Genomic DNA, 16765 nt, shown 5'->3' on the forward strand with positions numbered 1-16765 from the left:
TCCGGCTGGTGCACACCCTCCCGGTCCAACACTCCTCTGCCCTTCAGAGTTCCTCAGTGAACCCTTGGTCTGCGGACGCCCCTTGAGTGAGGTTCTGTGAACACCTTTTCCTCCTTATTGATGCATCTCTCAGCCAGAGATTTTTGGCACTCAGGCCGCAGATATTGCCCCAATATTAGCCAACATAATTCAGAGCAGCATATTCAAAGAATGATGACTATGGCCAGGGAATGTAAGGAAGCTTGAATGTGAAGAAATCTCTTAATTTTCTATGTTAAGAAACCAAAGAGGATAATCATACAGTCTTCTCCATAGATGTTGAAAGGATTAAAATAAGAAGGATTATATTTACCAAAGGCATTTGCTTTTAGTCTATTACCAATACCACAAAATCGAGTTACCACTCTGATCATTACATTACTTTCTCTAACGTCATAATCACATATATGCACATAATGCACCATTTCCTTAGGGCAAGGACACTCACTTGAGTTTCTTTCATGAATCATGTGTTTTTATGAGACAACGCTGCAGGTCAGCCCCATGGATTCCCACAAGAGCTCGGCCCAAGGACAATGTGGTGCCTGTTGTTCCACTTCAAAATATGTTGTTGAAGAATGACTTCAGAGTTGGAATCTTAAGTAGAACTCTTAGTAATTAATATATTTCTTTTATATATTGGAACATTTAAGGGAAACAGTTGCAATGATTTTATAGGCTCACTATTTAAAATAAATAGAATTATTCAGTATTTGTGAAGGGTTTATTTATTAAGCTGTTGATTGTGTTTTTTTTTTTTCTTCCCAAATCTGCTCTTTCCATGTCTTCCCCATCTTGGTAAATGGCAATTCTTTCCTTCCTATTGTTCATCCCAAACACCACGGTCACCTCCTCAGCACATGTGTTTCCTTCATGCCTCACATTAACTCCATCAGCAAAACCTCAGCTCTGCCTTCAACATACAACCAGAATCTGACCACACCATTGCATCTCCACTGTTGCTACCTTTGTCCAAACCACCTTTGTCACCCTCCTGGATTACTCTAATAGCCTCCTAACTAGTCCCTCTACTTTTTCCCTGCTCTATACAATCAGTTCTTGTACATAGGTTTTGTTGGACGTCCGTACACATTTCTGTCGGGTAAAGAATTTGAGTTACCATTGCTGGGTCACAAGGGATGCATATGTTAGCTTTGGTAGATACTTCCCAACAGATTCCCCATTTGGTTGGACCAATTTGCACTCCCAGCAACAGTGCAACTTCATAGTAGAGGCAAGGAAAGGAATTGTGTTAGGAAGATAACACAACCACAATCCTACCCAGTTAATGAATCAAGTGGATTGATTGTTACATACTCCCTTTCACTGGGGACATGCCTTCTTTGAACCGTTGAAATGACAGAGTAGCATGTAAAAGATGTGTGTATGTAGCTATTGGTGATAGACTGTGAAGCTACAGTGGGATATGATTCTGTTGAAGAGCCCACAAGGCAGAGCCGAAGAGACCCTGTGGACCAAGAAGGGCGCGGCTGCCTCTGGTGGGATGTGAGGGCAGTGCAGCCTCTGTTGGGGTGTGAGTGGATGGCCGCATCTGGTGGGATGTGGGGTGGGGCTGCCTCTGGTGGGATGTGACAGCAGGGCTGCCTCTCACGGGTTGTGTGAGCACAGCCTGGCCTGACAACCATGTGTACTGTTTCATTCCCCTCAGCTCTGGCTACTCATGCATGCTTTTATACAGCAGAGTTCTGGTGAGAGTGAATATACAAGACAGCTTTGGCAAGAAGCAAGAATTCAGGAAATGGCAGTAAGCTGGCTGGAACATGTGTGTTGGAGTGAGCACAGACCCACCTCTACACCTTGCTGCCCTGAGGATGGCTTGTGGTCTCTTAATATGAAGATGGGGTTCAGGAACTTCTCAGCCCTCCTGGAAAACTCTAGTCACTGCACACCTGCCTGCCAGGCAAGGCCATGGAGAGCACAGGCCCAGGAGCCATTGGTCCTTTGTGGCAGATAGCAAGTCAGTATTCTCCAGGGCAGCTTTGGAGGGGGTGGGGGTTATCCGTGCCTGGCCTCACCTCATGATTCACAGCTCTGGTTGCAGTGTGGTTCAACAGTGTATACTTTTCAAAGATCCCAGGAGATTTAGGCTCTGACGCTTCTTGATATGGAGGTCTCATGATTCTGACAGAACAAGATTGAAAGCTTCAAAGCCCCCTTGACTAGGCTCAGACATCGCCCAATATCCCCTCCACCACATTCTACATGTCAAAGTAACTCACAGGGAAACCCAGATCCAGGGGATGTTGAAACAGACTCCACCTCTTGATGGAAGGAGTGGAGAAGTCCCGGTGCAGAAAACTGCACATCCAGGGAGAGGAGGAATTGCTCTGTCCTTCTCTGCCATCAACCTACCACAGTCTCTATATGGAAATAAGAGCCAATACGTAGAGCAGAGTCTCATAAGCAGAATATGGGCTCATCAAAGGACATGAAGTAATATAGAGAGACAAAGTTTCTATGTGGGATATGAGCTTACCCACGGTGTATGAATCCCTTCTAATCCACTGGCGTGAACACTGAATAAAAAACGGTGTAAAGGAACCATCTGTGGCTTTGCAAGGCGGTGGAATTTCAGGTCAGCCTTCCATCTTCATGCCCTAAGAGAAATTTGTGAAATACATAAGAGAAACCTGAACTAAATTGGAGTTGGGAATGCCTGTAGGGGGAGGTCTCAAGCCCTATCATACATCATCAATTACTCCAAACAGGAAGAGACCTAGGCTTGCATCTCCAAGAGGAAGGACAAATACTTTACCATTAAAGGAAGATTTCTCTCCCCATCTGGCAACAGCTCAGCCAATGAGAAGCCGTTCCACCCTGACCTGTTCCTTTCTCCCAATGGACTTTCTTTTACAGCAGCACCTCCCTACTTTCCCTTTGTCTCTATAGCAGCAAGCCCCCCTCCTTTGTTTTCCAGTTTGGCCTATAGTTTGCCATAGCATGCGCATCCCGAATTGTGATTCTTTTGGCTTTTCCTGAATAAGCTGGGTTTTGGGGGAAAATAACTGGTGAATTTTCCTTTTAAGTTTACAGTAAATAAAAGGAATCTCGTGTGTGCCACCAGAAGAGTGGAAGAGAAAATCAACATATAGCCCACAGCTCGAATGTTGTGCAAAGTTCAGTTGCCAGATTAGGGATTTAGACCACTGTCTGGGATCAATGAATCTTTGCTTTGTGATGATAAATAAGCCATGGCTTGGCCCCATCTGTGTTAGAAGTGAGAATGTGGTATGGACTCGCCTTCTGAGCAGGCTCAGAATATCGGTTCCTGTTTTGGTTCCAATGTTAGTACAAAGGACAAACCCAACAAGAAACCCTTGGGGAACTTCTGGGCCTGCTAAGTGGGCTGCCTTGATTCTCTGCAGCCTGGCGAGCAAGTCCACCTCTGTGGGGCAGGACGTGTGCAAGGAGTGGATGGAGAGTGCAGGGTGGTGGTGGATTGTGTGGGGCTCCCGCCTTGGAGAGACTGGGTCCACTTCGGGAGGTCAGGGCATGCACACGGGGCAGGACTGTGTTGACTGTGCATGTGGACCTGTGTCTGGTGGGGCTTGTCAGCTGCAGAAGACTTGTGCTTCTCAAAGACCCACATGGGAGTTTGCCCCACCTTCTAAAGCCTAAAACAAATCGCTGCTCCCATGCCTGAGGCCAGCCCCACACAGCTGCAATGCTCAGAGAGATGATAAGAGACCTAAAGGCTGGAGGCTTACAGCAATTGTAAGCCCCTGAGCCTAACAACCTGCCACACTGGGGGCCTACTCACTTAAAAGAAATAGTGCAACACAAATGTGGTATTAGAACTTGCAGTCAACTGTGCTGGGGCTCCCCACACCAGAAAAAGAGACTGAAGGGCCCACAATAGCTACAAGCTGCTGAGCATTACAACAGCTGGCCAGGGGCATAGCTCAGCCTCCCTGGGCACCTACAGGGAGAGCAACCATGCCACAACAGAAGGACACACGTAGTCCACGTAGGGGTCACTCATGGAACATTCAGAACTGAGGGAAGCACAGTGCCAGACCTCATAAGGCATCACTTATATAAGGTCACCTCTCCAAGAGCAGGAGACGTAGCTGACCTAGCTAATACATAGACACAAGCACAGGGAAAGAGGCAAAATGAGGAGGCAAAGGGATACGTTCCAAGTAAGGGAACAGGACAAAACCTCAGAAAAGGAACTAAGTGAAACAGAAGTGAGCAACTACCCGACAGAGAGGTCAAACAAAGAGTGTTAAGGATGCTCACTGATCTTGGGAAAAGAATGGATGAACTCAGTGAGAAGGTCAACGAAGAAATGGAAGATATGAAAAAGAACCAATCAGAAATGAAGAATACAATACTGGAAATGAAAAATTCACTAGAGGGACTCAAAAGCAGAGTTGAGGATACAGAAGAACAGATCTGCGAGCTGGATAAAAGACTAGAAGAAATCACCCAAGCTGAACAGGTAAAAGAATAAAGAATTAAAAAGATTGAGGACAGTCTAAGGGACCTCTGGCACAACATGAAGCGCACTAACATCATGTTATATGTGTCCCAGAAGGAGAAGAGTGAGACAAAGGAGCAGAGAATCTATTTGAAGAAATAATAGATGGAAACTTCACTAACCTATGGAAGGAAACAGACATCCAGGTACAGGAAGCACAGTGAGCACTAAACAAGATAAACCCCAAGTGGCCCACACCAAGACACATCATAATTAAAATGTCCAGAATTAGAGATAAAGAGAGAATCCTAAAAGCTGCAAGAGAAAGCCAAGCTACATACAAAGGAAACCCCAGAAGGCTATCAGCTGACTTCTCAGCAGAAACCTCACAGGCTAGAAGAGAGTGGCACGATATATTTAAAGTGCTAAAAGGAAAAACCTACAGCCAAGAATACTCTATCCAGCAAGGTTATCATTGAAAATGGAAGGAGAGATAAAAAGTTTCCCAGACAAGCAAAAATTAAAGGAGTTTGCCACCAAGAAACCAATACTATGAGAAATACTAAAGGGACTTATTTAAGGGGAAAAGAGACGACCACCAGTAGGAAAAATTATGTATTTCCATGATAAGAGGGTAATGGATACAAATGCACATAAAAGAGGTTAGATATGATATCAAAAACATAAAATATGGGAGGAGGGGAGTTGAAGAGTAGAGCTTTCAGACAGAGGTCAAACTAAGGAGACCATCAACTTAATATAGATTCCTATATACGTAGGTTACTGTATATGGACCCGCATGGTAATCACAAATCAGAAACCTATAATAAATACACAAAAAAAAACTAAGAGAAAGGAATGCAAACCAAATACTAAAGAAAGCCATCAAACCACAAGGGAGGAGAGCAAGAGAAGAAGAAAGGAAGGGAGAAGGACTACTAAAACACCAAGGAAAAAAAGTTAAAAAATGGCAGCAAGTACATACTTATCAATAGCTACTTTAAACGTCAATGGACTAAATGCTCCAATTAAGAGGCATAGGGTGGCTGATTGGATAAAAAAACAAGACCCATATATATGCTGCAAAGAAGAGACCCACTTCAGACCTAAAGATACTCACAAACTGAAAGTGAAGGGATGGAAAAAGATATTCCACGCAAATGGCAATGAAAAGAAAGCTGGGGTAGCAATACTCGTATCAGACAAAATAGACTTTAAAACAAAAACTGTAAAAAGAGACAAAGAAGGGCATTACATAATGATCAAGGGAACAATCCAACAAGAGCATATAACACTTGTAAATATCTATGCACCCAACGTAGGAACACCTAAATATATAAGACAATTATTAACAGACATAAAAAGAGAAATAAACAGTATCACAATAATAGTAGGAGACTTTAACACTCTGCTTACACCAATGGATAGATCATCCAAACAGAAGATCAATAAGGAAACATTGCCCTTAAACGACACACTAGAACACATGGACATAGTAGATATATACAGAACATTCCATCCAAAAACCGAAGAATACCTGTTCTTTTCAAATGCACATGGAACATTCTCCAGGATTGATCACATATTAGGCCACAAAACAAGTCTCCATAAATTTAAGAATGAATTAAATAAACTGAAATAATACCAAGCATCTTTGCTGACCACAACGGTATGAAAGTAGAAATCAATTATTGGAAGAAAATCAGAAAAGCCACAAATATGTGGAGTTTAAACAAAATGCTACTGAACAATGATTGGGTCAATGAAGAAATCAAAAGAGAAATCAAAAAATACCTGGAGACAAATGAAATTGAAAATATGACATGCCAGAATTTATGAGATACAGCAAAAGCGGTTCTAAGAGGGAAGTTTATAGCAATACAGGCCTATCTCAACAAACAAGAAAAATCTCAAATAAACAATCTAACAATGTACCTAAAGGAAGTAGAAGAAGAACAAACAAAGCCCCAAATCAGTAGAAGAAGGGAAATAATAAAAATCAGAGCAGAAATAAATGAAATAGAGACTAAAAAAACAGTAGAAATAATTAATAAAACCAAGAGCTGGTTTTTTGAAAAGATAAACAAAATTGACAAACCTTTAGCTAGACTCAACAAGGAAAAAAGAGAGAAGGCTCAAATAAGTAAAATCATAAATGAAAGAGGAGAAACTACAAGGGACACCTAAAAAATACAAAAGATTATAAGAGAATACTATGAAAAGCTATATGCCAACAAATTGAACAATCTGGAACAAATGGATAAATTCTTAGACTCATAAAATCTGCCAAAACTGGATCAAGAAGAAAGAGAGAATTTGAATAAACCAATCACCAGTAAGGAGATCGAAACAGTAATCAAAAACCTCCCCAAAAATAAAAGTCCAGGACCAAACGGCTTCCCTGGTGAATTCTACCAAATGTTCAAAGAAGACTTAATACCTATACTTCTCAAACTCTTCCAAAAAATTGAGGAGGGGGGGAAGCTCCCTAACTCATTCTACGAAGCCAACATTACCCTGATGCCAAAACCAGACAAGGACAACACAAAAAAAGAAAATTACAGGCCAATATCACTGATGAACATCGATGCAAAAATCCTCCACAAAATACTAGCAAATCGCATACAACAATACATTAAAAAGATTATACACCATGATCAGGTGGGATTTATTCCCAGGATGCCGGGATGGTTCAACATCCACAAATCAATCACTATGATACACCACATTGATAAAATGAAGAATAAAAATCACATGATCATCTCAATAGATGCAGAGAAAGCATTTGACAAGATACAACATCCATTTATGATAAAAACTCTGAATAAAATAGGTATAGAAGGAAAGTACTTCAACATAATAAAAGCCATATATGACAAACCCACAGCTAATATCATCCTCAATGGTGAAAAACTGAAAGCTATCCCTCTAAGAACAGGAACCAGGCAAGGATGTCCACTCTCATCACTCCTATTTAACATAGTATTGGAAGTCCTAGCCAGAGCAATCAGGCAAGAAAAAGAAATAAAAGGGATCCAAAATGGAAAGGAAGAAGTGAAACTGTCACTATTTGCAGATGACATGATTTTATATATAGAAAACCCTAGAGAATCCACCAAAAAACTTTTAGAAGTAATAAACGAATACGGTGAAGCTGCAGGATACAAAATCAACAAACAAAAATGAGTTCCATTTCTATACACTAACAACGAAGTAGCAGAAAGAGAAATTAAGAATACAATCCCATTTATAATTGCAACAAAAAGAATAAAATACCTAGGAATAAACTTAACCAAAGAGGTGAAAGATCTGTACATTGAAAACTATAAAACACTGCTGAAAGAAATTGAAGAAGACACAATGAAATGGAAAGATATTCTGTGCTCTTGGACTGGAAGAATTAAAGTAGTTAAGATGTCGATACTTCCTAAAGCAATCTATAGATTCAATGCAATCCCTATCAAAGTTCCAACAACATTTTTCATAGAAATAGAACAAAGAATCCTAAAATTTTTATATGGAACGACAAAAGACCCCGAATTACTAAAGGAATCCTGAGAACAAAGAACAAAGCTAGAAGTATCACACTCCCTGATTTCAAGATATACTACAAAGCCATAGTAACCAAAACAGCATGGTACTGGCACAAAAACGGACACACAGATCAATGGAATAGAATCGAAAGCCCAGAAAGAAACCCACACATCTATGGACAGCTAATCTTCGACAAAGGAGCCAAGAACATACAATGGAGAAAGGAAAGTCTCTTCAATAAATGGTGTTGGGAAAACGGGACAGCCACGTGCAAAAAAATGAAAGTAGACCATTACCTTACACCATACGCAAAAATTAACTCCAAATGGATTAAAGATTTGAATGTAAGACCTGAAACTATGAAACTACTGGAAGAAAACCTAGGCAGTATGCTCTTCGACATCCCTCTTAGCAACATATTTTCAAGCACCATGTCTGACCAGACAAGAGAAACAATAGAAAAAATAAACAAATGGGACTACATTAAACTAAAAAGCTTCTGCACAGCAAAGGAAACCATCAACAAAATGAAAAGACAAACTAACAATTGGGAGAAGATATTTACCAACCATACATCTGATAAGGGCTTAATCTCCAAAATATATAAAGAACTCATGCATCTCAACAACAAAAAAACTAGCAACCCAATTAAAAAATGGGCAAAAGACATGAACAGACATTTCTCCAAAGAAGATATACAGATGGCCAACAGGCACATGAAAAGATGTTCAACATCATTAACTATCAGGGAAATGCAAATCAAAACTACAATGAGATATCACTTCACACCCGTCAGAATGGCTATAATTAACAAGACAGGAAACAACATGTGTTGGAGAGGATGAGGAGAGAAGAGAACTCTCATACACTGCTGGTGGGAGTGCAAACTGGTGCATCCACTATGAAAACAGTATGGAGATTCCTCAAAAAATTAAGGATAGAACTACCATACGATCCAGCTATTCCACTGCTGGGTATTTATCCAAAGAACGTGAAAACACCAATGCATAAAGATACATGCACCCCTGTGTTCATTGCAGCGCTATTCACAATAGCCAAGATTTGGAAGCAACCTAAGTGCCCATCAAGGGACAAATGGATAAAGAAGATGTGGTATATATACACAATGGAATACTACTCAGCCATAAGAAACGATGAAATCCAGCCATTTGTGACAACATGGATGGACATTGAGGGTATGATGCAAAGTGAAATATGTCAGAGGGAGAAGGTCAAATACTGTATGATCTCACTCCTTAAGTAGTAGATAATAACAACATCAAACAAATACATAGAGACAGAGATTGGATTGGTGGTTACCAGAGGGGAAGTGGGGAGGGAGGAGGGTGAAAGGGATAAATAGGAACGTCTGTGATGATGGATTGTAATTAGAATTTGGGTGGTGCACATGAGAACATGATGCAATCCATGCAGAAATAGAAGTATAATGATGTACACCTGAAGTTTATACAATTTTATAAACCAATGTTACCACAATAAACAAACAAAAAAAAGAGAATATAACATCCCAAATAAAAATTGTATACTTCATCTTCTCAAAAAAGAAAAAAATGACCTCTGGATGGCAGTGTATTTGTTGGTTTTAGCCTGTGCCTGCACAGGCAGAAGTTGAACAATGACTGGGTGAATTAGAGCATGGAAATACAACAGTTGAGTCAAATGACTGTCTGTCATGATATGGTGCCTTGGAGCAAGCAGCGCCTAGACTGTGTGTGTGGATTCCTCAGAGGCCAGGTTACCAGCTTGGGAAGAGGAGGACAGAGGGAAGATGAAGTCTAGGTTGGGAAAGGAGAGGTGAGGGGCAGCAGTACCTTTCCCATAGAGCCTTTTGTGGCCAAGAAGCCAATTACTCTGCCCACAGTACCATCTCCTGGGTATTAAGGTTTGGGCAGAGACATATGTCTGGCTGAGACAACCGGTTTCCCCAAGCCCGCTCTCAGTTGATATATTCCTTGAGAAGGAATACTTTTAAAAATATATCTGATGACGGGCTCTTTAGAGAGATGCCTTTTGAAATCCAGTCATTTCGAGAACCTTTTCTCTTGTCCCAACTGTTCTTCATTAGAATCCTAGAATATTTGGAGAGTTTCAGACTCTCCCAGGCTGATACCAGAGTTCTAGTCTTGTATCTGCTACTAACTTCCAAAGTGACCTTGGGAGGTCCCCTCCCCTCCCTCAGCCTCACTTTCACCATCTGATCTTCTGATTTATTCTCACTAAACTCCTTCAGTGCATCAGTGACAGTTTGGATGAAGGGTAATACTTGACTTTGGCGACTCTACTAATTTCTGTTGGGCGAGATATAGCATCTCTCACACACACACACACACACACACACACACACACACACACTCACACAGAGAATGCACATGTGCACTTCAAATGCCTGTTACACACTTAGTAAGAGCTTCCCTTTCTTTAGAGTCATCAGGAGAGAAGTCCAGAGATATATCAGGCTCTAGATACAGGGCTACAGCTCCCCTACTTTGTGATTCCCTTGACTCTGTCATCCTCTATGACTTGGCTTCACTCTCAGGCTCAGGGAAGATGGCTATAGCAGTTCCCTGGGGCCACATCCAGATCTGACAATTTCCACAGGCAACAAAAAGGAACACCCTGCCCTGCACTGACTTCTTAGGAGAGAGGAGCCCTTTCTCAGAGGCACCCTAGTGCACTTTTCCCACTTCACTGGCCCTGAGGGGATCACATCCCCGTTGTTTTCTTTTCCCTTCGCTGACAAAGGGAATGGTAGAATCGTGATTAGCTTGCACTTATCATTGTGGGGGGCAATGGGCATTGAAGTCAAATACTGGTAACCCCTTGATCCCCCCCACCCAGTAGAGAAGATAAAATGCTTAGTGTGTGAAGATGGGTCATTCCAGATCCACTGAGAAGGATTAAATCATCATTTTCATGCTGTGATTCAATACTTGCTGTCTATTCTATTCCATGGGACCAGTGTGTTTCCGTGTGGAGGAGGAGGGGCCACCTCATGGAGAGGATAATATCTCCCATCCATAGATGCTGTCATCCTTCTACATTGAATTAAGGCATTTATCCAGGGGTGGGAAGTGACATGCAGTGTCCGCCAAGGAATAGAGTTAAACACAGAACGAGTAGCAGGCATTCATGAAGTGTATTCATTCTGCTGGGCTCAGGCAGCAGGCTGTGATTCTGTTTTCTGGGTGGCCTAATGCAAAACTGGAACACATGCTGGCCTGTGACATGTGGCATTGACAGGCTGGAAGCCCACTGGCATCGTGTAGGGGAAACATTCAAAACTTCTCAACATGAGGATACCGTATTGGATGTCATGAGCATCCACCCATTCCCTCCCTACCTTTGCCCTCCAAAGAAAGTCAAACGTCTGTCCTGGAACCCTTGCCCCGAGAAACTAGTGGGTGAGGGAAGCATCAGAAGCTTTCAAAAGCACTTCTGCTGGCTGTTCTCTCTGGGCTGAGGATGCCAGTGAGAAGCAGGTGCCATTCAAATGTGCTGTCCACTTTGTAGTGTGGTGGAGGGAGCCAGTAATAGATCAGTCCAGGGGTGGCAGTTATCAGCAGCAGCAAGGGGGGTATTATTACCACAAGAGACATCTGGGGACCATCTCACATGCTGTTATGGACTGAGTTGTGTCCCCCCACCAAATTCATGTGGGGAAACCCTAACTCCCAGTGTGCCTGAATTTGGACATGGGGCCTTTAGGGACGGCATTAAGGTTAAGTGAGGCCATAATGGTGGTACCCTATTTGGACAGGACTAGTGTACCTGTAAGAGGAGGAAGGGACACCAGCTCTCTCTCGCTACACGCACAGAGAAGAAAGGCCAAGTGTGCACACAGTGAGAAGGTGGCCTTTTGAAAGCCAGGAAGAGAGGCCTCAGCAGAAACCAACCCTGCTGGCGCCTTGATCTTGCACTTCCGGTCTCCAGAACTATAAGAAAGTCGGGGTCTGCTGTTTAAGCCCCCCAGTCTGTGGTATTGGTTACGGCAGTTGAGCGGACTAATCCACATGCAGAGGAATCTGCTCTAACACTGGGGAACCTTCCCCTTGGCCTTCCCCCGGGAGCACCTGCACCCCCTGAGCCTGGCAACTCGCCACGGGGAGCAGGACAGCCCCAGACCTCTCAGAGCCTCATTGGAAAGTGCCTCTAAGTCAACGCTTGTGCCATGGACCCAGCGCAGCCCTGCAGTAGTAGCTACACAGGATGGAGGGGGAGCTTATGGAGGTCAGGGGACAGTGGAGTTCTACTCTGAGTCTGACCCCTTCCTCTGTGATGTTCTACCAGTTCCTGCATACGCTTAGCATCAGGCAGCACCCCACCCTGCTTAGCGTGTGCACTTTGGTTATTGTGGTGGATGTTCGGCCTCACGGTGCTCCCGCGACCCCCACTGTCTTGCTATTATGACCAACACTAAAATGTGAGAACCTTGTATAAACACCACGGGGCGCTTGTCCAATTTTTAAGTTTTGAAAAATTAATCACATTTTTTGTTTGGTTTATACCTTAAGTATGACATCACAGAGGTTTGGTCATGCAAAGTTTCATAGAGTGAACAAGCTCTGGGCTAACTGAGGATTACCGGCCATTTCTAGTTTTGAAGCTTTTCTTCGTGGTCTATGAGTTGCTTGGAAAGCATGGAAATCATATTTCATGTGATGACTCAAGAACATTTAAGGACCTCATACACTATTGCAGAAAGGTAGGAAGGCAGAATCTACCCGGCCTTGTGTGCCACTCCGCAATGCCCCTCCCAAATTTCCTTCTAATTGCAGTAAATTCATTTTTAATAGTTTTAATTTTTAATCAAAGCAATACATGCATATATAGTTTTAAAAAAAATCAAATAGTACAAAAGGGCGCATAATGAAAAGCAGTGAATCCTGCCCATCCTTCTGCACTCTCTGTTCTCCAACCCAGAGGCAAAAACTTGACACGTCTGTGGAGAGGTTACCTCCATTTTTCTCACTAACGTGCTTTTATTACAACTTCTTGACTTGGTGACGTGAGGCCTTTTCTGCTGACTTCCTGCAGTCCCCTTGGCTCTCTTCCCCCTCGGTCTGCTTGTGTCACTACTTCTCACTCTTCTGTTGGTGTCCTTGTTCACTTTACTAATATGATCCGTAAACCTGTCTTATTCTTTCAGCTGGAGACAGTACCTGGGCTTCCTGCCTCATGAGAAGAACACCCCTGTTCCATTTCCTCCCCGCTGCCTGCCAACGTGCTGCGTGTCCTCGCACACTGTCAAAGTTGGGAACATTCCCATCTGCTCTCTAACCACAATGAAGTCTTCCCTGCTTTTCCTAGAGATTCACTCTAAAAACGGAAACCGTAACTAATATTTCCATGCAATGTTATTTAAATACTGTTCACTGAGTAGCAAAGTGGGATGCTACAATTGGATTTGCTCATCTGTGCCTGCAGAGTCTTGGTCCACGTGCCAATGTTCGAGCTGATTCCGTCTCTCGTCTCTCGCTCCTGGCTGCAGTTCACAAGCAGGCCCCATCTGAGGTCACTTTTATAGCATGCTTTCCATGTACAGTTTGAAATCTTTGTTTCCCCTGTAGTTTCTGTTTGCCATTGTGTTTCTTTTGGGATGAAGAAATGTATGCCTTCCAGGTCATGTTATTGATTTCCTCCAGCTGCTAACTCCATCCATCTGTTGCTGAGAATTCATTCCCTTCAGTTGGAAGTCTGTTAGTCTTATTCTAATTTGGAAGATTGGCCTCCTATTGGGACCATTCCTGTACAGTTGCTCTTTATTTAACTTGTTAGCAACCTTTCCTTTTTTCCTTGGGGCATCCTGTGCCCATTGTCATTTCCTGAAGTTCGTGCTGTCTTTTGTTTTATGGATGCAAGCACTTCTCAAATATTTTGAGGATTTTCAGATTTCTAAGTTCTTTTCTGGTCCTTGAATTCTCTGTTTCCTTGAGAGTCCACTTTTCGTTATATCTCAGGCTTTTTTGGTTATACTGCAGGCATTCCACAAATTATGATTCTACTGGCCCATTTCTATTAGAAGAGGTGGCTATGGAAAGACAGACGGGCCAGTCCGCAGGTGCGAGGGGAGCTGGTCGCTTTGCTCTAGGGCGGTGAGCTGGTGGGTGGAAGGCAGCCATCCTGCCCGGGACACACACAGACACACAGACACACCCATGTCTCCAACTTAGTTGCTCTAAATATGTATCTGCAGGCGGACGTTGAGCATCACGGAGGCCACGACGTAGAAGTAGGGGAAGTTCATGCGCAGCCGCCAGGCCAGGTGGAAGAAGGTGAGCAGCGTGCGCGTGAGCCCCTTGCAGAAGGCGCCGTCGGAGCCGCGGGCCGCCACCGAGCGCGACAGCCGCACCGCCGGGCCCGACAGGGCCGCCGCCACCATCGGGCTGGCGGAGCTTCCCGTACCGTTCCCAGAGCCCCGGGCCCCCAGCCGGCTCCGCGGAACCACCGACCGACGGACAGAGGGACGGACGCGGGGGGAATCGGTGCGGGAGGCCGAATGGGCGGCCACAGATGCGAGCTGCGCTGCGCGGAGGGCGCCCTCCTTCCCCTGCAGCGCTCTGGCCCGGGATTGGTGATGCCCCGCTGCGGGGCGCAGCAGGATAAGTTGCCTCAGGGTAATCAGTCTTTGTCCTACTAAGTTTGGATTTTAAAAATACACCCCCAGGCTGAGTGATTTTCTGCTAAGTCTGCCTAATCCCTTTGCTGTTGTAGAGATCGTATTTAACAGACCACCTGTTGAGTCTTCCTGAGCAACCCTCAATTCTTTGCCTCTGAAGTGTGTTTATTCATTTGGTCTTGGAATCTGTAAAATACTTACGTTCTTCCAAAAAATTTTGCAAGTTGGAAAATCTCCCGCTTGTAGATTTTGTTATTTGCAATGGCTACAAGCATGGTCAATGAAGATGTGGCTCTGCATGGGCTTCAAATCCTGCACCAGGATTGGTGAGCTCTGTAATCTGGGGCATTGATGTCAGGGCCTTGGCGGCAGGGTCAGGGGTCTCCAGGCCAGATTGAAGTTCTCTCCTCGTTAAGGTAAGAAAGGTAGTAGGTAATCTGTCACCTTCCTATGCAAAGCCATCCTTTTGGCCACTTCATGAAGACTGCCAATCCACATCTGCATATTGTAGATGTGGTGGGGGCATCTCCTCTTCCTGCTTGTGGGAGAGGCAGAGGAAGGGTGACCAGCATGGTTCTGCGAAACATCAGTCCAGAAGTCGTGAGGACCAAAGCTGGAAGCAGTGAGCATGCAGTTGACTCCTGTTCCTGCCTGCATTGCAATCATGGTCCCTCGAGTCTTAGGACATTATCATTACACCTCAATCGCATCCACTACAACAGCCAAGAACAGGAGACACTTGGGGAGATTTGGGGGTTACCTCTCATGTGTATTTTCTACCCAGGATCAGCAAGTATAGATAAATAAATACATAAGTAATTAAAATGGGCAGGTGTTTTTTTTTCCAAGAGAACAAAGAAATTTGGAACTGAAGAAGTCTTTTTGTTTATTTTCTTTTTTTTTTTAATTTTTTGTTTATTGCAGTAACATTGGTTTATAACATTGTATAAATTTCAGGTGTACATCATTATACTTCTATTTCTGCATAGATTACATCATGTTTACCACCCAAATACTAATTACAACCCATCACCACACACATGTGCCGAATTATCCCTTTCGCCCTCCTCCCTCCCCCCTTCCCCTCTGGTAACCACCAATCCAATCTCTGTCTCTATGTGTTTGTTTATTGTTGTTGTTATCTACTACTTAATGAAGGAAATCATAATGTATTTGACCTTCTCCCTCTGACTTATTTCACTTTGCTTTTTGTTTGTTTTCAATTATGTTTGCTTGCTGAAATTGTATCAACTCATTGTGGTCACATTGATTATATCATGCTGGTAAGAAGCTCTGATTGGCTGTTGATGACATCATAAGAATCATTGGGACATTGGTTTTATTGTACATTCAGTCGTGGACATCTTAATCAGGAAAGGGGAAAAGTGAATGGTTCTTCATTGGTACAGTTTGACAAATAAAAATGCAGGGAGCAAGAGGACACACACACAACAGAAGGGGCCATGCAAACAGAACGGTTTAGAGCCACTGACCAAGGGGAGGGAGAGCTGTAGCTGCCTTGCTTCTCTGGGGGGGTGGGGATTCTCGGTGCCTTGGGGCTGAGCCCAAAGGTTTAAAGGCTGAATGAGGTGCCTCTGTGTTTCACCCTTTGGAGTCTGCAACGCTAGCATGAGAGGGTTTTCTCATCCAGCCTGATGGACCCCAATTCACAGGGTCCCACAGAGGCAGCAGGGAGGCCCGCAGGAAGGCTCAGCACAGGTGGCCTGGTCAGCAGTGGAGTGGATGGGCCCAGGGGATTCCTTGCATCAGCAGCTGCTGGGAGTGAACTCGAGGGGACTTGGCTACATGTTCTGCTCGACTGCACCCTTTGCGACCTGTGCCTCACGCGCCCCAGGGACCATTTTGTGTCCCTGTCTCCTGGGCAGAGCCTGGGGAAGTCATGAGGTGTGTCACTTCTTCCATTTATTGAGGAACCAAAAAAAGAAGTGAAATAAGAACACTGAAGAAGGCAAGCCCCTTAGCAATCCCTCCTTTCTATTGGCTGCCTAAATCACATCAGCTTATCTCCAAGTTGGAACATTTTAAGAAACATTTTAAGGACCATTCTTTTTATGGGCCAGACCATATGAGCCTCCCTGAGAACCACTGGC

The 16765-nt window shown here is 43.8% G+C and overlaps 1 protein-coding gene across 1 annotated transcript; it reads right to left on the reverse strand.

Annotated features, from left to right (window-relative positions):
• Positions 1-14213: 14213 nt before the first annotated feature.
• Positions 14214-14417, reverse strand: LOC131400609 (small integral membrane protein 10-like protein 2A). The gene has a single exon (XM_058535318.1). The coding sequence runs from the start codon at positions 14415-14417 to the stop codon at positions 14214-14216; it is 204 nt and encodes a 67-aa protein (XP_058391301.1).
• Positions 14418-16765: the final 2348 nt, after the last annotated feature.

Source organism: Diceros bicornis, chromosome X (assembly GCF_020826845.1).
Source record: "Diceros bicornis minor isolate mBicDic1 chromosome X, mDicBic1.mat.cur, whole genome shotgun sequence".
Taxonomy (NCBI): domain Eukaryota; kingdom Metazoa; phylum Chordata; class Mammalia; order Perissodactyla; family Rhinocerotidae; genus Diceros; species Diceros bicornis.